This window comes from Puntigrus tetrazona, chromosome 22 (assembly GCF_018831695.1).
Source record: "Puntigrus tetrazona isolate hp1 chromosome 22, ASM1883169v1, whole genome shotgun sequence".
NCBI classification, from domain to species: Eukaryota; Metazoa; Chordata; class Actinopteri; order Cypriniformes; family Cyprinidae; genus Puntigrus; species Puntigrus tetrazona.
Window position 1 is genome coordinate 966,629 of NC_056720.1, and position 22,703 is coordinate 989,331.

The following is a 22,703-nucleotide window of genomic DNA, read 5'->3' on the forward strand; positions in this document are numbered from 1 at the left end:
AATCTAAGCACAGTTTAAAACATTGTTCAGATCTCTTGTGGTCTTTTTCTCAGAAATAAATTAAATCTCATTGCTTTCTTGGAGAATAATTGAGGTGTTAAAGACCTCTGAGATGCCTGAAAGTGTCTTGCACAAAGTCTCAAGAAAATCAGGATTTTATTTCAGATGTTTCTCCTAAAACAGTTGAGATTCAAGTCTGGGTCATCATTAGATCTGATTGCTGATGATCCGCTGAATCTTTTTCTTTCGTGGAGACATAGTTGGGATGATGTTTGTGGCGTCTCTAGGTGACGGAGGGGACGTTCGTTAAAGAGGAGGTTGACGAGCTGTGCTGGACTCTCTCTTCTAAGAAGAACTACCGCCCCGACGGCCAGCGGCTTCTGTCCAATCAGGACTCCATGAGGCTCTGGTGTCTCTTCAACTTCCTGGCGGACGACAGATACCCCCTCACGCTCGTGCCGGAGGAGGTGAGACCCTCTCTTCACAGGCTCCTCCCCTCTGTGATCGGCCGTGATGATGATGTCCGTGTGTCTGACGTCCAGGCGGAGTATCTTCTGAGGAAGGTGAGCAGCGTGATGCCGGTGGAGCTGACCTGCGTGGAGCTGGAGGAGTTCCTGACGCAGGACTCCGTCCAGAAGGACGGCCTGAGCGTCTGGAGCTTTCTGGACGTGGTGAACGCGGCGGCTGTGAGCCGAGGGCTGGACGGGGAGAGCATCGGCGTGGCTGTGGAGAAGGTCTACAGAGAGATGGTGGGCAACGTGCTGAAGGAGGTGCGACGTCTTCTGCTGATCTTCTGCTCCAGCTGATGACAGATTTATGCTTAAAACCCGAATAAATAACCTCTCCGTTGATGTTTGGTTTGTTAGGATAGGACAGCATTTGCAGAGATACAACTATTTGAAAATCTGGAATTAAAATACTGAGAAAACAAGTTGTTAGCAATGCATGTTTCTAATGAAGATCTAATGAAGGACATGTACAAAACATCTTCGCATCTTCAAGTTTTCTTCGAATAATCGCTGTGAAGCAGCTCTGGAGATGAAGTTTATGCCGTCTCCAGAATATTCTAATCGTATAATTTTTTCATAACTAATTGAGTTATCGCGTTAAACTGACAGCCCTAAAATATATACATGTAGATACATGCACGTGTATGTCTGTTTATATATATATAATAAATATACACAACGCACACATAAACAGCAGCTTTTATGAAATGAATGATGTTCTCGTCTCAGGGCTATCTGTGGAAGAAGGGTCATCTGCGCAGGAACTGGACGGAGCGCTGGTTCTGTCTGAAGCCCGGCTCGCTCTCGTACTTCGTGGGCGAGGATTGTCGCGACTGTAAGGGCGTGATCGAGATGGACCAGAACTGCTGCGTGGAGGTACGCCGCCCTCCGCTGTGTCCGTGTCCGAGTGTTTCTGTGCGTGTGTGACGCTCCGACTGACCCTCAGGTGCTGTCCGACCGAGACGGGAAGAGATGCATGTTCTGCGTCAAAACGCTCAACAAGACCTTCGAGATCAGCGCGCCCGACTCCAGACAGAGACAGGAGTGGATCACAGGTGAGTGTGGATCTTAAAGAAGATCGGAAAAAGAAACGGTAGCACTTTATTTTAGTAGGCAAACATTAATGCTTTGAATTTTATAGAGAAGCTATGTGATGTGCATTCTTTTTCGGCTCATTAAAGATGAATCTTGTAACACCATTTCGATTATTAAGGATGCAATGTAGACAGAGAAGATAAGTGGTCCGAGAACTGAGCCCTGAGGCACCCCCGCCGCTGAAAGTGTGTATATATGTGTTCATGAGGTTTGAGAGTAGTGATGATAAACACCGGTGAGTGTGTCTGCTCTCTCAGCGCTGCAGACGGCTCTGCGTCTGTCGGTGGACGGCCAGGGCTCGCTGCACGAGGAGCTGAGGCTCCGGCGGAGGGAGCTGCGCGAGGAGCGTGAGAGGAGGCGCTCGCTGAGGGCCGAGGAGACGCGGCGGCTCAGGGAGCTGCAGGGGGAGCGTCAGGAGCAGCTGGCCGAGCTGGAGCTCCTGAAGGAGGCGCAGAGACAGGCCCAGGCCTCCCTGCAGCAGGAGGAGAGGAGGAGGCGGAGCCAGCACGACGAGCTGCAGAAGACCCTGCAGAGACAGCTACAGGAAGCCCAGGAGGTGAGGTCACAGCCACACCATCAGTCAAATACAAAAGAAATGTTACACGTGCATGCATATTGAAGAAAAACATGTTCTTTACGTATTAAATACATCTTTATACTAAATAGATATTATTTTGATATTACATATTAAAAAATATTACATACACACACAGTACACACACAAAACTTTTATTTTGGAATGCGATTAATTGTTACATTTTTATATTATATATTATATTTTATTTATATATTATATTATATTAACTTATATAGAAAAATGCATTTAATAAAAATATAAATAATACATTTTTATTTTTAGTATGAAATTAAAAAAAAGCAAAGTGATCTTTAGACTAGTAGGTAAATGCATTTTAAAAAATGCAACTTAAGTCCAAATCATAGGCAATATTTCTTAACCTGGAATAAAAGTCTGTTTTATGATACCTACTGCATATACTGTAGATATGTTTTAAATGAAAGCAATATTACTAAACTTTAACTACAAAATAGAAATAAGAACATATTTAAATGAACAAAAAACTTATTTTATCTTAGTTTTTGAGGGAACTCTTTTCATTTTCATTTAGTTTGATGCACTAAAATAGTTAAAACTAAAATAAAACTAGGCTGGACATATAAAAAAGTTTAGTTTTAAACTAAATTAAAACAAAGCAACAAAAATTGTAATGTTATCTCAGTACTAAAATAACCCTCATCTAAGTCAAAATTTATATATAATTTAATTTTCAAAAATATGGTTAATAATCAAAAATGAAAATGAAAGACCTTTGATTGACACCTGGGTCCTCGTTAATATAAGACCCGCCCACATGTTCTAGAACAAGATTTACACTTAAACCTAACACCAGACTGTCTGTGTGTGTGTGTGTGTGTGTGTGTGTGTGTGTGTGTGTGTGTGTGTGTGTGTGTGTGTGTGTGTGTGTGTGTGTGTGTGTGTGTGTGTGTGTGTGTGTGTGTGTGTGTGTGTGTGTGTGTGTGTGTGTGTGTGTGTGTGTGTGTGTGTGTGTGTGTGTGTGTGTGTGTGTGTGTGTGTCTGTGTGCGTCTGTGTGCGTGTGTGTGTGTGTGTTTGTCAGGCGCGGGCGAATCTTCGCGCAGAGGTGGCGGTTCGTGATCTAGAGGCTGAACACCAGCGGCGGAGAATCAGAGAGCTGGAAGATCTTCATCATAGACTTCAAGAAGCTCTGGAGCAGCAGATCAGAGCCAGACAAGAGGAGGAGAGCTACAGATACACACAGACCAGGTACACACACACACACACACACACACACACACACACACACACACACACACACACACACACACACACACACACACACACACACACACACACACACACACACACACACACACACACACACACACACACACACACACACACACACACACACACACACACACACAGAGAGAGAGAGAGAGAGAGAGAGAGAGACAGAAAGGTTGTCAGTAACACTAAGAGGAAGCTCTGCCCAGAAAAAAAACAACAACAGTCATATTTAGACATATTTAAATATTTATAGAAATGAGACACAGACGGCATGTAGGTGTAGAGCTTTGTAGTTATTATTTAAATACATTTAGATATTTATTTGGAAAAATATATATGGACACATTTATTTTTTATTTTTAAGTGTGAATTAGCTAATATGGACATACCTCTATTGTTTTTGTTTAAACACACACACACACACACACACACATATATTCTCTCTCTCTCTCTCTCTCTCTCTCTCTCTCTCTCTATATATATATATATATATATATATATATATATATATATATATATATATATATATATATATATATACTTATTACTTATTTCACAAGTTGCTGAAGGTTTAGTCACATACAACTGTATAAAGATAATAAATATTAGACACACACACACACACACTCCACACACAAGATACCCGTGAGACTTCCTGTCATCTGTGTTGTAGTTTGACAATAGTTTGAAAATATGGTTTGGTTATGGACACATTTATATATATATAAATAAAAGAATCATTTAATGTTGTAGAATTAAGTAAGTGACTATTTAAGGCTTTTACAAATAAAATGTTGCCAAATGTTTAGCTGTGTTAGCATTGAATATCTGATGTTTATAGATGCGTTCTCTGGTGTTTAGCGCTAGCGCTTGTTTCTGTGTTGGCAGGCTGCTGGCGGAGGAGGAGGAGAAGGTGAAGTCTCTGCTAGCGCTGCAGGAGGAGCAGGAGGAGCAGCTCCAGCAGACCCAGCGCGAGAAGCAGGAGCTCCTGCAGGAGATGGAGAAGAAGTCTCAGGCTCTGGACGAGGCTCAGAACCAGCTGGACAAGGTGCGGGCCAGCCGGCGCAGGGTGGACCAGGACATCGCGGTGAGCTCAGTGGCGCGCTAGTGTCGTGCTCCTCGCGTGTTCCTCCGCACTCATGAACGTGTGTCGTCCGCAGGCCGCGCAGCGCAGACTCCGTCAGGCCAGCACCAGCGTCAAACACTGGAACGTGCAGATGAACCGCCTGATGCACCCCATCGGCCCCGGAGGTTTGGGGCCTTCTTGTTGCGTTAAAAATGCTTCGAGGCCGAGTTTATTTTTACTCAGCCATATTTTTAGTTGAAATTTTCACACGTTGACCTCAATCGACCTCAATGACGTTAACATGCCACCTACAAAACTTTCTTCTGTCATAAAAAAAAAGTGTATTAGATTTGATTTTTTTTGCGCTTTTCACATCCATAGCAAGTATTTCAAGAGGTGTTTTGCCGATTCAGAGAGCGTCCATACACGCAAACACCAAAATCCAGAATGAAGATCTTCAAGTTCATCCATTTAGTATCATTTCGCAATTTTCGCTAAATGATTCACTGTTTCAAAGCGTTCTTTGAATGCGATGTTTTCAATACGATTTGTTCTTTGAATACGATGTAAGATCAGTAAATATAATGGTAAATCAATATCATTATGCATGGTATGAATAGTTTTTAGTATTGCGTGTGTTTTATTGCACACTTAACTGCTCTCCTGCTCCATTCTTTTGAAGAAAGGAGAGCGTCTTCTAGTAATCTTCTGGCTCCTCCGGTCCGCATCCCTTCGGTCAGCGAGAGCGAATCCAGACCTCCTCAGAAACCCGAGAGAGAGAAACCCGACAGCCTCCACGGTGGAAATATGGACTGCGGCGACAACGAAAACAAAGAGCCAACTGACGCTGAGGCGGAATAAACCTGACAGAAATGAACACAACTGACGTAGCACTTCATAAACTTCAGGAAACGGTTCGGTCTGTAATGAAAATCTGCTGAAAACGTGCTCAGCCTCAGGCCGTCTGAGATCAGGATCAGCTGCTGGTGAAATCAGATCAGCACCAGCGTCTCAGCAAAGGATGCTCTGTAGTGAATGGGTGCCGTCGGAATGAGAGTCATAAAAACACAGCACATCAATCCACAGCACTCCAGTCCATCACCTGGAGTAAGATTAAATAAATCTAGCAGTAAGAGAATAAAATACTGAAGATAACTGAGAAAAGTGTTCTGGTCTGAATCAGGCGAGAAATCTGCAAGTGTTATTTACAGACCAAGACAGCTCTCAAGAAACGCGTGGCTGGATGCGAATGACTTGTAGGTTACTGCGATGTTTCTATCAGCTGTTCGGACTCTCATTCTGACGGCACCCATTCACTGCAGAGCACTGGTCAACGAATGGCGCACATTTTTATTTTGAATCAACCAAATCGAGTGTGAATGAACCCTAGCTGAAATGATTGCTCATAATTGAAACTGAAATGTATTATCTCGTTGTTGTTGTTGCTGTATGATTTTCGGTGAAGCCGCTGCGGTTTGACTTCCTGTTTCCTGTGTGAGCAGGAGATGCTGTGCTCTTTACAGATAAACCGCGCTTTATCTCTCGCTCGCTGTCACGAGAGGAAATAAATGAGTAGAAAAACAAAATATGTGTGACTATGTTTTATACATTTCAATCTAATTTCACTCAAAACTCCTTGAGGAAAGTTGGACAACTTTAAAGGTGGAGAATGGGTTATAAGGGCTGCCGCACCGTCTGAACGTTAAATCAAGACGTCTCACGTGTGTCTTCACGTCTCCTGAAGATCATGGGTCACACGGCGAGCAGCGCCATCTCCTGGCAGTGACCGGAAGTGACCGACAAGTCTCAGCTGAACATGAACGGCGCTTGCGCTGCAGCTAAAAACAAATATTAAAAGCACATTTACAGAATGCAGCACATATAATTATATGTGTGTGTGTGTGTGTGTGTGTGTGTGTGTGTGTGTGTGTGTGTGTGTGTGTGTGTGTGTGGGAAAAAAATAACACCTAGTAAAGTTTCACATATAAAATTAAATACATTAAGGCTAAAAATAAACAAATAAGGAAATAAAATGTAAAAGATAATAACGTATTACAGAGGAATGTTATTATATTACTATTTCAATATAATCGCTATATTATTATTATTCATATTTCATAGTTCAATCAACCTACGAGATTCTATGTCAGTCAAGAGATGTGAGAAAGCAAGGTCTGAGGTTCTCACAGGGTTAAATGAGACGAGCCGCTCTGACGTCACACCGGAGCGGGGCCGGAGCGCTCGCGCCATCGGGGCTCCGGTGTGATGCGGCGGAGCGAGTCCCGGTAAACATGAACCGTCCCCGCTGATCGGGCCGGAAAATAACGAAGGAAACCGTCGGGATCGTCCGCTCTGACGCGTAAGTTCTTCACGCGGACACACGACACCGCGGCGGGTTATTTACCGGACACCGTTAAGACTGACGCTCGTGCGAAGTTTCACTCAGAGTTTTGTTGTTGACGAAGAGTTAAAGACCCGTACCGATAGATAGATAGACAGAGAGACAGATAGATAGATAGATAGATAGACAGACAGAAGAAAGATAGACAGACAGATAGATAGATAGATAGATAGATAGATAGATAGATAGATAGATAGATAGATAGATAGATAGGCAGGTTTGTGTTGTTTGTAGGTGAAAGTTGTTTTTGGGGTGATCTTGGGACTCTTGCTCCATATACTGGCACACAGCGCGTGTTTACAAACTGAACAAACAGTCTCTGGGCTCCGGTATAACGGGCTCTAACATCCCCGGAGAAGCGTCTAAAGAGCTCTCATTCATCACACGTTTCAACTTCATGCAAAAATACAAGCCGTGCAGAAGCCGCCAGGACCAGGGGCGCCAACAAAAAATATGTTGACGTGAACTTTGAGATGTTTGTGGTGGCACCCGTTCATCGACCCCGAGGAGTCACGACCCGCCGCTGAATATTAACACACTCCGTGTCATCCCTTACGAGAATTAAACCACGCCGTAGTACGCTTTTTTTTGGGGAGGGCGCCCTGACCCCGCGGTTTTACTACAGATGCCATTGTTAGTTGGTTAATTTTTGATTAACATGTTTTCTTTTTAGTTTTATTTGTAGTAAACCCGTGGTTAATGAACTGCTAGTGATGTGTGTTTTGGCTCTGGCTCTTCTCAGAGGGACAGTCGTAGATCTGCTCCGTCGGTTTTCTTCTGGACTTCTCGTTTCTTCCTCTGGTGTTGGATCGAAGGTCTTTCCGTCCGTCAGCGGCAGGTTTGAGGGGGTTCCTTCCTTCCTCGCTGTAGAGATGTCAGCTCCGGTCTCTCGGTCTCACGGTCCTGGCGACGGTGTGGAAGTATTTGAGATTGTGAAACACTAGAGTTTGCGAAAGTGACTGCGGTTTGGTAACATTCGCAAATCTTAAAAGATTAATCTTTGCGCCTGGCGACTCGCTTCATAACTCTTTGGAGTCCTTGCGGACAAACCTAAATACTTTGCGCTCTTGCCTTGTCTTGGTTTCGCCAAGAGTTTGAATCTCACGCATCACACGGAAATCGATTTTTAACGATAAACGTTTCCTTGGACCGCGAGGTTCTGGAGATGAGCCACAAGATGACTTCAAAAAGAGTTCAATAGATAAATCCAGAGTCTACAACGTTTATGCTAAGATTGTTGTTTCTATGCCACGTCGTTCGGCTATGAGTTGACGAACTATCACGTTCTGGACATTTGTTGACCAATGATAGAGTCGGTCAGAAAGTTTGAGGCTTTCGCAAAATCCGGTCAATTCTGGACATAACATTAGATTTCTTTATTAAATTTTTTGTGATGTTAAAAAGCGTTTAATTAGTGGCGTAAAGATTTATGTCGCAATTCTTGTTCGCATGGAAACAGCAAAATCGACACTATGTGATCAAAAGTTGACAAAATAACGCAGTAAAATAAAGTTCGCTATAGAGAAACAGCTCTTTTTTTGTGATAATGTGCAAACCTTTTCTGATTCACCACAAGCTTTGAGTAGAATCCACGAGAATGCGTCATTTGAAAAAGCATTTAATTGCCTAATTAACGTAAAAATTTTGTCGCGACTCTTGTTTCCGTGAGAACTTCCTTGTCTTTTGAAAAAAGAGGCACTTGAAAAACCGAAGAACAAACTGGTGTCGCATCTTTTTGAATAATAATATTCTAAATTAAGTTTGTTTTCGGAAACAAAAGGAAAAGCTTCGTAAAGCATATATTTGTATTTTCATCCAAACGCCGATCAGGTGTTTCCAGTTTATTTTTTACGAAGAATATCTTGGTAGAATCCTGAAGAGAGATCCTCCAACCACAGAGGTCGCTGTTACCATGGAAACAGCGATCTGCATCGTGTGCGATGGAATCGAGTTTTCCCACACTTTCGTATTACATAATATTTATACATAATTGAGTATTTTGTAATAAATTAAGAACATACCCTTAATACGGGAATGGTTTCACTGATGTCTTTCGCAGTGCACTATGGGATTCGTTCCCATTAAAAAAACGTTTTTTACAAGTTTGAAAATACTTTTTAGTCGATTCTGTGAATTTTGAAAAAAACTTCGCAAACTTGCGTTCTTTTCCTTGCTGGATTTCAGACCTGATTTCTCCTGGTCTTCCTGTAGTTCTGAGTAGGTGAACCGGTTGGTTTATTGTCTTCCGTCGTACAAAAGCGTCTAATGAGCCGCTAATGAATACTAACGAGTACTAATTGGCTCAGAGACGGAGAGGAGCGTCACCCGGAGCTAGCCTCGCTAATGAACTCGTTAACCTCACGCCTGTGAAGAAGTCAGAGCGGAATACTGGTGTACTACAGGAGCATAAAACGTTTTACTACGTACAGCGAGGGTAGCGTGTTAGCGGTGACCTTTGACCCCACACAGAAACGCAGCCGTATGTAAATTCTGCGGCGGATTAAAGCTGCTAATCTGCTGTAGTGATGAAGGTTTTTAGGAGATCTGCAGTGTTTGAACACACTCATTGATCCGCACACTGACCCACATAACTCTCGGCCGACCAATCAGAGCGCAGGACCCCGCTGTGTTTTCAGGATGATCTGTGCTCTTGTTTATTTGTCTGAACAGGCACACGACTGCTTTGTTTCCAGGAATAATAGTGACTGTAGACTAAACCTAAAAAAAAAAACTTAAACTTTGTTTATTTTATTTTGTTGCTTTAGTTTTGTCGTAAAGCAAATAGTAACTGTGGGGTAACCCTTAAATTAAACGTTTGGCTATTTGTGGTTGTTTTATTTTATTGTATAGTTTTAACGTAACAAAAAAATGCAAATGCAATGAAATAAAACGTGCTTATTTATTTTATTTTATTTTATTTTTCTCGTAAGGTACACTGTAGTGAATGCAGACCAAGCTGTTTATTTATTTAGTTGAGTTTAGTTGTTTGTTTTGTTTGTGTTGTTTATAATGATCAAATATAAAACCCTAAAACATGTTATTTTATTTTATTGTTTTATTTTAATACTTTTACTTTTGAATACATTTTGCTGTAGTGTTGTAAATGAAAGTAAAATTCCAAAGAACATGGATTAAACCCAAAATAAAACTATCTGCTAATTTATTTGATCACTAGAACTCTAACTGTAGACTAACTCTAAAAGAAAACGTGTGGTCATTTTAATTTAGTTTACTTTTGTTTTAATAAAAGTGAATTATAATAAATATAGACTATAATAATTTCATTTAATTTGATTTCATTTTTGTAAACTTTAATTACTTTACAGACTATAAGTATTTTTATCGATTAGTCCTAAAATAAAACTTTTTTTGTCTGTTATTTTATTTTATTACTTAGTTCTTTTTAGTTAGTTTTTCTGCACTCCCACCAGTTACTGTGAAGCTGATGTGTGTGTCAGAGCTGGCCTGTGATCATGAAGACACTGTCCAAACATCCAGACTGGTAGGACTCAAACACAGAGAGTGTGTGTGTGTGTGTGTGTGTGTGTGTGTGTGTGTGTGTGTGTGTGTGTGTGTGTGTGTGTGTGTGTGTGTGTGTGTGTGTGTGTGTGTGTGTGTGTGTGTGTGTGTGTGTGTGAGTGTGTGATGTGTGTGTGTGTGTGTGTGTGTGTGTGTGTGTGTGTGTGTGTGTGTGTGTGTGTGTGTGTGTGTGTGTGTGTGTGTGTGTGAGACAGTTCAGCGTGAGAGAGTGTGAAGCTCCAGCGAGGGGCAGATCCTGTGGCCTGCAGCCGCTCCGGTGACCTCTGCTCCTCATTCTCAGAGCTTCACTGGGTGCTTCTGGGAACTGATACTGAGAAATACACTGAGGTTTCATCTGTCCCTGTGTGTGTGTGTGAGAGGTCTAAAGACAGCAGTGTCTCTGTCAGTCTGGGAACGCTGGGCTTTGCTTTGGTTCGGCCGCAGACGTCTCATGTCTCTACAGCTGGTGTGTGTTAGTTCCCAGAATGCCGTGCGGCGGGCGGTCGGTCGGGGGTGGGCGTACCACAGGGCTCCGGTGTCTTCTGAACAACGTACAGCTGTCAAATCAGTGTTGTGTTATCGCAACTGTTCCTCGAATACATACATATATATATATATATATATATATATATATATATATATATATATATATATATATATATATATATATATATACACACACACACACACACACACACACACACACACACACACACACATACACACATACACATCAGACCAGACACTTTTAACATGGGATTATATGAATTATGATTTTATGTGTTTGTGTGTGTGTATATATATATATATATATATATATATATATATATATATATATATATATATATATATATCTCAATTAAATGTGTTTATTTTTATAATTTTTGGGATTTTTGTTTTTGTTGTTTAAAAATATTTAAAATAGTTTTTATTCATTTTTAAAGTTATTTTTGTACATCAAATTATATAAAATTGAGAAACGTGGTTCGAAAACTAGATGAAAAATGTTTTTTTAGATATCGCAAAATGTATGTTTGTTTATTTGATTTAATTGAATATGTATATTATTTTAAGTAACGAACATGTTTTTTTGTTGGTCTTCTTGTTAACTACTTTATGTAAGCAATTTTATAAAGTAATGAATGTTATACACACAGCGTATAAAACAGCATGTTTTTTTAGATAAAACGTGATGTATTTGTGTCTCTCAGGTGCTGTTATGATCGCCGCGGCTCATGAGCGTCTTTGAGTTTCTGGAGATGGACAGAAGAGACTCGTCCGTTCTGACCGTGAGGAGAAGATTACCCAGAGATCCCGGTGTGGTGGGCGGAGTCTGTATGGGGACCGAAGACTCCTCCCCCTGCAGTAGCCAGGGGGATGGGCCTGACGACAAACAGCTGGAGGACGTGCTGTGTGAGCTGGGAGCGGGGGCGGGGCTTAACCTGGAGCTGGACGTGAGGGTGGAGCCTGAGGACGGCATGGATCTGCAGGGGGAGGAGCTTAGCTGGGAGACCAATCGTCAGGAGGCGAGCGAACTGGAAGAGCAGAGCAACACGAGCCTCAGCACGGCCAGCCCTGAAGCCTCCGCAGGTGACTGGAGGAGAGCGGTTGATTGGTTTGGCACGTTACTTTCGTTTAGAAGACGTCTGAAGTGTGTGATTGTGTGTAGATGTCTCCAAAGCGTCGTCTCTGTCGGAGCAGCTCCTGCAGGGCCGTGAGGAGGGGGCGGGGCTAAACATGGAGTGCCGCATCTGTGGCGACAGAGCGTCAGGATTCCACTACGGCGTTCATGCCTGCGAGGGCTGCAAGGTCAGAGGTCACGCTAGTTCATAAAAACGTGAATTCAATGCATTAAATACAGTTCATGTCAGTCTTGCCTCAGTTATAGCATTGAATTCGATCAATTGTTGCCAGAAGAATATTTTGTCGAGGTCAGTGAAGTCAGATTGTTGTATGTAATGCAATGCATTAAACACACTCTGTGTAAACATTTCTGTGTAAACCAGTTGTTGCACTGAACTTCTTAAAAAAATTTAATGCAACGCATGAAACGCTGGTGGAGCACATTTGTCTCGCATTAAATACATTTATATATGCATCAATCATAAAATAATTGTGTAAATTGGATGGAATTACAGAAATATGGGCATTTAATAAAATGTTGCATTTAATGCAGTGCTTGAAACGCTAGTAGAACGAAAATGTACAACGTTTTGTAAAATCGATCATAATTTGTTCATTTAAATACACTTCTGTGTACAATCTTGCAATGCATAACTGTTGCACTTAATTTGATTCACAAATTTTATTTCTGTATAAACAACTCTCGAATAAGTTGTTGCATTTAAACGCAACATATGAAACAATTAGAACACATTTCTGTGTAGATCAACCATAAAATCAATTCTTGTGTAACTTTTGAGAAATCATTCGTGAAAATGTTGCATTTAATGCAGTTCATTAATAAATAAATCAGTTCTAACGCTTTTTCAAAACTCAAGCAGAATGTAAATGTTTCTAAATGGTTCGGAAAATAATTTTTTTCAGGGTTTTTTCCGGAGGACCATTCGTATGAAGCTGGAGTATGAGAAATGTGAGCGCAGCTGTAAGATCCAAAAGAAAAGTCGGAACAAATGTCAGTTCTGTCGTTTCCAAAAGTGCCTGATGCTGGGGATGTCCCATGATGGTGAGCGAAACGACAGCAGACATTAGCGAGCAATAAGACAAGCGTGACTTTCTAGCGTGTTGAATGAGATTGTGTGTTTGTAGCGATCCGATACGGCCGGATGCCGGAGGCAGAGAAGCGTAAGCTAGTGGCCGGTCTGTTAGCGGGAGAAAAGAGCTCTCCGAACTCCAGCGGGTCAGATCTGAAATCTCTCGCCAAACGGGTCAACAACGCCTACCTGAAGAACCTGAACATGACCAAGAAGAAAGCTCGCAACATCCTGACGGGGAAGACCAACGCGAGCCCGGTAAACAGCTCGAGGCATGCCAAACGTAAAAAGAGCCCTGCAAATAAACACAGTTGCGAAAACGAAGCGTTTTGTCTCTGTGTGTCCTTCAGCCGTTTGTCATTCATGACATGGACTCGCTGTGGCAGGCGGAAAACGGGCTGGTCTGGAATCAGGTGATTAACGGAGCCCCGCCCAATAAAGAGATTGGTGTGCACGTGTTCTACCGCTGTCAGTGCACGACCGTGGAAACCGTACGAGAACTCACAGAGTTCTCCAAAAGCATCCCGGGGTTCATCGACCTGTTCTTGAACGACCAGGTAACGTAATCGGGGGGGTATGTTGCGTAAATAGTAAAGATTTTTAACTATGTAAAAAAAAACGAAACAGAGCGTCTATTTTATTCGTAAACGCCTTACTGTGCAAATTGTTGGTTAAATTGAAAAAGCAGAATACATTTTTTGTGTAGATCAGTATTAAAGTGAAAATGTTGCATTGAAAAAAAATTCACTGAAATTGTGCGTAAAGTGATTTAAGTCGAATCGTCGCATTTATAGCAATTCGTTAAACATGCAGAATTCAAAATGCGTGCTGTATCCCACAATCGTAAAAAATATTTCTTGTGTTGTTGCAAGAAGTGTAAATTGTAACATTTCAATTTGTTTAATGAAACATAGGCAGGACAGCTTTTTGTGAAATCATTTGTAAAGTCGTTATAGTATACCGATTTATGTCATTAAACACAAGCAGAAAATGTTTTATTCTAAATACTTCTGACAACCATTCTTCGTTAAATCTCTCTGTGAAACCCAAAAAATGCAGTGCGTTCAGCTAGCTCCCCTCCGCTCCTGCAGGTGACGCTGCTGAAGTACGGGGTCCACGAAGCGATCTTCGCCATGTTGCCGTCGCTCATGAATAAAGACGGTCTGCTGGTGGCGAATGGGCGGGGCTTTGTGACCAGAGAGTTCCTGCGCAGTCTGCGCAAACCCTTCAGCGAGATCATGGAGCCAAAGTTTGAGTTCGCGGTGAAGTTCAACGCTCTCGAGCTGGACGATAGTGACCTTGCGCTCTTTGTGGCGGCCATTATCCTCTGTGGAGGTGAGCGAGAATCCTAGGGGTTAAAGATGAAACTCCAAGATTGTAACACAGTTAGGGATGGATGATATCACTCCTTATTTTGGGTAAAAAGATAAAACAGGATTCTCTAAATCATCATGATTGGTCATAAATATTAGAAAGTATCTTGCTTTCGCCCATCCCTAGTTTTCATGCATAATTGCGCAAATAAAATTGGTGTGTTTGCTCGCAGATCGTCCAGGTCTCATGAACGTCCACCAAGTGGAGGAGATCCAGGACAACATCCTCCAGGCCCTCAACCAGCACCTGCAGCTCAATCATCCCGATGCCAGCTTCATCTTCCCCAAACTTCTGCAGAAACTCGCAGACCTTCGGCAGCTGGTGACGGAGAACGCGCAGCTGGTGCAGAAGATCAAGAAGACGGAGTCGGAGACGTCGCTGCACCCGCTGCTGCAGGAGATCTACAGGGACATGTACTGAGTCCACGAACCATTCCAGGCACGCTGACCAATCACTGTGACCTTCAGAGTTGTTATTTTTATAAAACGGACGATTTGTCGCTGATGAAATCAGCGCAGACTTAACTCTAAACCGGACCGGGTCAGGCGGCGTGGGTCAAAGAGACGTCAGTGAAGCGCAGTATCGCGCTGTCAGCTGTTCAAGCCTCACAATATTCGCCTCAAATTTCCGCCGTCTTTCAATCGCAGCAGTGCATTCCTATTCATGATAGGGACGAAAATGTCTTTGAAAACACAGTGTTTTTTTTAAAGTCGTGACAAAAACGTATTGACCAATAAGACACTTGGGGAATACTGCAGCGCTACCGCGACCTAAGCTGTTACGTCGTCTGAAGTTAATACCAAAGGTTGCTGCTATTTGTAAAATTCATTTGTTTCAATTGTTCGCAAGCTAGCCTTTCATTATGTTGCTGATGAAGCCAAAAACACACTACATAAGTACGGTATCGCGACATACAAGCTCGCTCTCGCGTTTAAACTTGTGCTTTTGCGTTCATGTGGCGGTAATAAACCTCAGCACCGAAGAGTTTCCTTCAAATTACTGTTATTAAACAATATGTGTTATTATTAGCTACATATGAACACGTCAGCACTAACTAACTTTCACTAATCTGCTTCACCTCACTATCAGTTGAGCTGATCGTAATGCTAATGTTCCCTACAGCGCTCCTTGTGGCAGCATTGAGAATGCAACAAGCTTTTCGTTGCGGATCGAATTATATCGTTTATAAAAACGACACATGAAACTTTTACTAATCTTAAATGCTTCAAGAAATTAAAACTAGATCGCTTATTTGAAAAACAAAGCTTTAACCGGGCGTCACTTTCCCAAAATCTCTTTACAGAACCAGCTAAGACCGGTTCGTTTTTTTTCTTAGCAGGGATCTTCCCCAATCGCTATCGCAAAACCTGAACAACTGGCAGAGCGTCATTACAACTTGCAAACCTCGAATTTCCGTTTTTTTAACTGTTTCTTTCTGTTTGCGTTTCTAAGAAATGATACTGTGATCACATTTATATCAGAGCTCAGATCAGTGATTGAAAATCTGACTCCAGAGTTTATATTAATGTTATTTAATAACGCTTTATTAGTTAGTTTCCTGAATCAGAGGCTGTGGTCGCAACACGACGTCCCCAATCGAGCATATCAATATACCAAGCTGGTCCTGTATCGGCTGTGACCTTTGACCTCAGTCTGACGATGCTTCCCGTGGTTGTGCTGCTAACTGGATCCTGTAGACATGACATGCCGTGAATCTGTGCGTTTTGAGACACGTCCATGTCTTCCTGTCACAGTTTCCTGGTAATGTGAACGAGGGGAACACTGCGGGATGATCGAGCGCTGATGTTTTCTACAGGCTTCTGTAAAACACCTGAAGAACATCTGAATAAAACTACAGGCTAAAACCTCACTAATGCATCTCCTGGGTTGATTCATGAACATGCCGTGTAGTGCACACCAAGCCAACATCTTTTACGTTCAAACTGAGTTTTTAGGGGTCACTGGATTATTCTTGAGGTAAGTGGATGTTTTAAGGGTGTGTGGGGTTCACTAGCTCAAAATGGCTTTTATAAAATAGCACTTTTGAGGGACAAAATAACCCGCAAAGTCTCCACACCCTATGTTTTGAAATGAAATGATGGCCAAGGCTCATGTCATCTGTTGTCGTTTCAAACCTCTAAAAGCTTTGTTCATCAAGATATTTTCGATGAAAAGAGACATCCAAAGAGTCACACTGTTAAGCACCTTTTATGTTTAGCTGCATAAAGGTCAACATTACATATACATATATATAACACAAGTTTATTTTGTTCTTTAGGATCTTAATGAAAACATACTTTGGTTGAAATGTCTTGACTTCTTTACTGTGTCTAAAACAGCTCTGTTTTCAGCAAGCCTTTTCCATTCTAGTCCATGTAGCTTTAAATGCTAATGAGCTCTGCTGACCCCGCCCCCTTCTTCTTTGCGAGACGAGCAGACCATAGATACTTTTAGTTGCTCTTTTCACCGCTTCAGATATTATGATAAAGCGTTAACTGGATTTGTCGTGTTGTGCGTTGTTTTGTTTTTTTTGATTGACTGATTCTGAATTATACACAAGCATCGCCTTCTTAAAGGGGCAGAACCCAATATTGGTGTTTTTAAATTGAATTCAATGTAGGGAGTATTGTTTGTATTCTGGATATTTTTGTGGTATATTTTCAGTCTTCGCTGTGGTGTTTGTGAGGCTCAGAGAGTCAGGGGGATGTTTTTCGTGTTGTATCGGGGCGTGAGGGTCACAGAAAGGTCCTCTTCCTCTGAGCTGTGTTCTTCTGTCAGGTTGTTTCCTGTCCGTTACGTATATTTCCTCCTCAGCTGAAGGTCGTGACCCTGCGTTCTGTTCGATTTGTTTCCTCTCCGTAAGGCCACAGTTCTTGAAGCGAACGTGAACAGAAGAATCATGTGGATCTCACGATCTGATTATGACTGTCATCACACGTGATTGATCGTTGTAGTGTGTGTTGTATGATCTTTGTTTGTTTTAAGGGTGTGTGTGTGTGTGTGTGTGTGTGTGAATGTGCTCCACAGATGTTGTACGGAACAATGCGGCCCCAGGACGGCATACTCTCTCTATTGTGTGTGTTCTGCGTTAGTTCCGTGTCTCAGCAAGCGGTCCGATTCCAGTCCGGATTGTGTGCGTTCTCCTCACGCTAAACAAAAGCGTTTAAGGGTTTCAAACAGGATTTGGTCACATGAGATGCTGAAATCTGAGTAATACAGATTAAACGGATCAGCTGTTAAATCATGGGGCTTCAGGCACACATGAATGAGCTGTTACGGAACCAAACATTCATAAACAATCACTCAGGAGCCGGTGGAGAGCGTTCCGTAGATTCCTACGCCTTTATCACGGTTTTTGTATTTTTTTTTCTCGTTCTCTTGACTCTGGTATGTTCAAACACAACGTTTTATTTCTTCTGTAAGTGTCTTGAGAGCTTAACAACTAGTTACTGTAAACTGTTCTGAGTTCTGTAGCATCCTCTTGTGGTCAGATTTGGAAATACCCCATGAATTACAATTTTTGGAGTTTCCCAAATGTATTTAATAATAATATTAATATTTTAATAAATAAATAAAAATAATAAATAAGTAGATATTTTAAATTAAAACGTGTATAGAAAAAAATAAATCCTTGTTTTAATTATTTGCATTTGTTATGTTAAAAATAGAAAATGACTATAAAAACCAAATAATAAAATAAAATATTAAAATGTAAAAAAAAAAAATAATAAAGGAGAAGAATTGTTTTTATGAAACACAAGTGTATTAGATAATTGCATTTTGTTTTTATTTTTGTATTTACCCATTTAGACATAGGTTAATAGAATTTTCAGCATTATTCAAAAAAAAGGAAAAGGACTTGAACTGCCAAGAACTTGATTTGATGCATAAGCTAAAAATATAATTTTATAATAGTGCACATTTTGTCTTTTTAAAATGTAATTAAAATAAAATTATATACAAATGATATGTATTTTATTCCTATTTCTTTTCTCTGCTCTCTTGTGACCGATGACCTTTGACCCCCTTTAGGCTGGTTGTTAATTATATTTTGTGTGTGTGTGTGTGTGTGTGTGTGTGTGTGTGTGTGTCTGGTCATGCTGTGGTCTGCCGCTGCTCTGGGATCAGTGGGGTTGTGTGTGTTGACTCGACTAGTGTTAAGAAGATTAGGATTGACTCTTTACTTCTGAACGGACTACATTCAAACAGAAGCTACGGTAAGAAGAGCTTCACACTATATATTAGTAAAAATACCTGTCGTGTTATATTAATATTTCATTGTTTTATCAGTAGATGAATGAATCGGGCCTTTAATAATTATACTGCAGTAATGGGAGACAGTGGCGACAGCGATGACGGTACAAAACACACACGCTTAAAACAAACCATTGATACCTTAGTAGCATAATAGCATGGACACTAGCCTAACGATAAAACAGTTACGTTAGCTGGTTTTGTTCGCACTAAACAGATCCAAACTCAGAGAACCTGTTGATGTCTTCCTGGGAGAGTTTATCCATCATGGACCGACTGGGATTAAAGAGGTAAAGACCCCTTGAAACACATGCAGTATGCTAATGCTATGCTAACAGGATGTGTTTCTCACAGCAGTGTGGAGATGACGGAGGAGGAAGTGGAGGTGAGTCTGACTGAATGTACACTATATCGCTATAAGTATTCGCTCACCCATCTAAATAATTGGAATCAGGTGTTTCAATCACTTCCATGGACACCGGTGTATAAAATCAAGCACCTAGGCATGCAGAATTCCAGCGTGCAACTGTGATAGGATGCCACTTGTGTAACGAATCTAGTTGTGAAATGTCCTCGCTCCTAAATATTCCAGTCAACTGTCAGCTGTATTATAAGAACGTGGACGTGAATGGGAACGACAGCAACTCAGCTACGAAGTGGTAGGCCACGTAAATGGAGCGGGGTCAGCAGAGGCCGCCAACTTCTATAGTCAATCATAATAGACCTCCAAACCTCACGTGTCCTTCAGATTAGCTCAAGAACAGTGCGCAGAGAGCTTCATGGAATGGGTTTCCATGACCGAGCAGCTGCATCCAAGACATACATCACTGAGTGCAATACAAAGCGTTTGATGCCGTGAGGTAAAGCACCCCTCTAGAGCAGTGGAGACACGTTCTCTGGAGTGATGAATCACACTTCTCCCTCTGGCAATCTGATGGGCGAGTCTGGGTTTTGGAGGTTGCCATGAGAACAGTACTTGTCTGACTGCATTGTGTTTGGTGGAGGGGGGATTATGGTGTTGGGTTGTTTTTCAGGAGCTGGGCTTGGCCCCTTAGTTCCAGTGAAAGGAACCTTGAATGTTCAGTATACCAAGACATTTTGGACAATTCCATGCGGGAACAGTTTGGAGCCGGCCCCTTCCACTTCCAACATGACTGTGCACCAGTGCACAAAGCAAGGTCCATAAAGACATGGATGACAGAGTCTGGTGTGGAAGAACTTGACTTGCCCTTCACAGACTCCTGACCTCAACCTGATAGAACACCTTTGGGATGAATTAGAGAGGAGACTGAGAGCCAGGTCTTCTTGTCCAACATCAGTGTGTGACCTGACAAATGCTCTTCTGGAAGAATGGTCAAAAATCCCATAAACACACTCCTAAAGCTTGTGGACAGCCTTCTCAAAAGAGTTGAAGCTATTATAGCTGCAAAGGGTGGACCAATGTCATATTGAACCCTATGGATTAGGAATGGGATGTCACTTAAGTTCATATGCGAGTCAAGGTAGGTGAGCGAATACTTTTGGCAATATAGTGTATGTTAGATGTATATCTGAACATCTCTAGACGCCGGTAACATCTGTCAAACACACACAGAGCGCGTTTACCCAGATTGCAGTGGGCTTTCACTGCGACCAGTACACTCTGACCCAGCGGCTGCAGGCGGAGAGACACGAGCGCAGCGTCGCCGACGACAACCTGCAGAGAGAGCTGAGACAGAGCAGAGAGATGCTGCAGGTACCGCAGAGACACCTGGGACATTAACCAGGGCATTGTGAGAGCGTTGTGAGTGTGCTGTGGGAGCACTGCTGTAAGAGCATTTTAAGAGCGTTGTGAGAGTGTTGTGAAAATGCTGTGAGAGTATTGTGAGAGCGTTGTAGAATGATTGTGAGAGCGTTGTGAGCTTGCTGTTGGAGCACTGCTGTGAGAGCGTGGTGAGAGCGTTGTGAGAGCATTGTGAGCGTACTGCTGGAGCGCTGCTATAAGAGCATTGTGAAATTATTGTGAAAGCATTGTGAAAGTGTTGTGTGGATGAAAATAGCCTAAAAGGCTGAATAAATTACACTGAACAATGACATGATGTAATGAAATACAGGTGCGTGCTAATGCAGCAAAGATGTTAGCAGTGTAAACACATTTAAAAGTTTCAGAGAAAGATGCTACAATGATTACAAGCACCAACGAGAGATTGTTGATCACTGCATCTCATGTCTCCGAACTTAGTGTGAGAGTTTTATAAAATAATTGTGAGAAAGGTATTGGAGAGTTATTTTGAGTGTTTTGGGAGAGCATTAGGGGACCTCTTTTGGCTGCTGTGACAGTGTTGTCAAAGTCTGTTTCAAAGAGTCAGTGGGTCAGTGTCAAAGAGTTGAAAGAGTGTTGTGAAGGGTTTGTGTCATCTTGCAGGTGTTGTATGAGCGCCTACAAGAGGTGGACAGCAAAAAGATGGTGAAGCAGATGGAGGACAACTTGCAGATGCTTGAAAGCAACATGAACAATGTCCTCAAAACAGCGGAGATGCTCGGAGCTGCACATCAGGTACCTTACCAAATCAAACACCTCAAACCAGTGCACTAAGCCTTTTCACAAACAAGCGTTGTTCATGTTGCACATTAGGAAGCGCGTGTCAGTCATGCAGTAGAGCTGATGTCCATGCATGTGGAGCATCTCAAGAGACGTCACGCTACAGAGAGCGAGGAGATGCTGGAGGTCAGAAAACTGCTGCACAGGAGGAAGGGCCGACTGCACAGTGACTCCACAGGTCAGTGCTGCCCCTAGTGGCCTGGAGGACAACTGAGAACCAGTGTTTAAATACAACTGTACTCTCATATAATCAGTTTTCCTCAACAGATGATAGAGACCTGTTTAGATATTCATCACAACAGGTAACTGACCATTCTCAGTAAATTTAAAGCCTTAGTTAAATATAAAGATTGTGAAAGTTTTACTCAACTTCATGTCACCTCAAACCCCTTTTTGCAGCTTAATGCCATTTTGTGTATTATTTTGACTATCAATAATAGCTTGTGTTGTTTTTGTTGTAGCCGACACGTCGAAGGGTCAGCATCACCTTCCTCCCAACTCAGTCTGAGGTACGTGTTTATGAATCACATCCCATCCCACGCATTCATTTATTCAAGTTTAGCTGAACGTGAGTTGTTATGCCTGCAGTTGAAGCATCTAGAGGCTTCGTTCCTGGAGACCTGCAAAGCTAGTTCGGATGCAAAGAAGCCCCAGGCGGACAAAAAGTACATCCTTTAATTTGAGATTTGCTAAGACTTAATTTAGCCAGAAATATTAATAGCTTCCTGCATGCGTCTCTCAGACAGGAAGTAGTTGCAGCAGATTGTCCCGTGAGCTGTTTAATCCAAGACGATGACGTGGACAGCAGCGTGTTTCAAAAGTAAAGCGCAAACAATATTTTTGAGACTTGCTATGAAAGTGCATGTGACCACACTTTGTACTTTACAGTGCAACGCAAACCACATCGCTGCGCCGTCGTCGTCGCCGGTATCCTCCTACAGGAAGTTCATTTGAGGGGAAGGAGTCCAACCTTGAGCTGTATGTTTACATTGAATTATCACAGTTTACGTGCATATATAATACCACTGACATGCTGTGTGATGTTTGCAGACGTCTCGCTCCACCACAGCGCCCCCTGCTGTCCTGGAGGTCTACATGGGGATGCATTTTTCTCGTATTCGTTCTGATGATGCTGATGGTGGCTCTTTTATATGTAGTCATAAATACCTGATGGTTTAGTGTGGTTATTTGGTCTTATAGGACTGGTTTGGCTAAAAATAAACCTTCTGTTCTAACTGAATCATGATTGAACGTCTGTTTCTGTTTTGAGTGTAATAGACAGTGTAATGTTTCCAGCAGGGGGCAGTGGTGAGCTTATTAGTGAGCCCTGCAGATGAACTTAACTGGATTACAGTGTTAAATTC

General features: G+C 42.0%; 3 protein-coding genes and 1 long non-coding RNA gene across 9 annotated transcripts in view; 3 read left to right on the top strand and 1 right to left on the bottom strand.

The window, feature by feature from the left end:
* The window catches only part of def6b (DEF6 guanine nucleotide exchange factor b), a 7,462-nt gene extending 1,380 nt beyond the window's left edge, over window positions 1-6,082 (top strand). The window contains exons 3-11 of the mRNA XM_043223628.1: window positions 288-467; window positions 543-770; window positions 1,239-1,385; window positions 1,456-1,564; window positions 1,862-2,160; window positions 3,240-3,406; window positions 4,319-4,517; window positions 4,591-4,681; window positions 5,179-6,082. Of these exons, the coding sequence (XP_043079563.1) occupies window positions 288-467; window positions 543-770; window positions 1,239-1,385; window positions 1,456-1,564; window positions 1,862-2,160; window positions 3,240-3,406; window positions 4,319-4,517; window positions 4,591-4,681; window positions 5,179-5,357 (1,599 nt within the window). The 3' untranslated portion in view covers window positions 5,358-6,082. The remainder of the gene's footprint in view (window positions 1-287; window positions 468-542; window positions 771-1,238; window positions 1,386-1,455; window positions 1,565-1,861; window positions 2,161-3,239; window positions 3,407-4,318; window positions 4,518-4,590; window positions 4,682-5,178) is intronic.
* LOC122328046 lies at window positions 5,929-6,816 on the bottom strand. Its single transcript, XR_006247761.1, has 2 exons — window positions 6,684-6,816; window positions 5,929-6,334 (listed from the first exon to the last, which is right to left on the bottom strand). It is a non-coding gene; the product is annotated as an uncharacterized LOC122328046 (long non-coding RNA).
* pparda (peroxisome proliferator-activated receptor delta a) lies at window positions 6,712-16,374 on the top strand. The gene is made up of 8 exons (XM_043223646.1): window positions 6,712-6,855; window positions 11,628-12,006; window positions 12,086-12,225; window positions 12,964-13,102; window positions 13,186-13,388; window positions 13,481-13,687; window positions 14,222-14,465; window positions 14,677-16,374. Exons 2-8 carry the CDS (start codon window positions 11,652-11,654, stop codon window positions 14,922-14,924), a joined length of 1,536 nt encoding a protein of 511 aa, XP_043079581.1. The 5' UTR covers window positions 6,712-6,855; window positions 11,628-11,651; the 3' UTR covers window positions 14,925-16,374.
* Window positions 16,375-18,210: 1,836 nt separating this feature from the next.
* On the top strand, window positions 18,211-22,579 carry si:ch73-352p18.4 (inositol 1,4,5-triphosphate receptor associated 2). Of its 6 annotated transcripts, none has more exons than XM_043223681.1 (13): window positions 18,211-18,721; window positions 18,795-18,862; window positions 18,976-19,048; window positions 19,097-19,143; window positions 20,353-20,493; window positions 21,163-21,294; window positions 21,373-21,517; window positions 21,607-21,641; window positions 21,801-21,848; window positions 21,928-22,004; window positions 22,082-22,159; window positions 22,228-22,317; window positions 22,390-22,579. In XM_043223681.1, exons 4-13 carry the CDS (start codon window positions 19,123-19,125, stop codon window positions 22,508-22,510), a joined length of 888 nt encoding a protein of 295 aa, XP_043079616.1. In that variant the 5' UTR covers window positions 18,211-18,721; window positions 18,795-18,862; window positions 18,976-19,048; window positions 19,097-19,122; the 3' UTR covers window positions 22,511-22,579. The 6 variants fall into 6 exon arrangements, with proteins under 6 accessions (XP_043079616.1, XP_043079611.1, XP_043079613.1 ...); XM_043223676.1 differs by having other exon boundaries at window positions 19,113-19,143; XM_043223678.1 differs by having other exon boundaries at window positions 19,116-19,143.
* The last annotated feature ends 124 nt before the right edge of the window (window positions 22,580-22,703 follow it).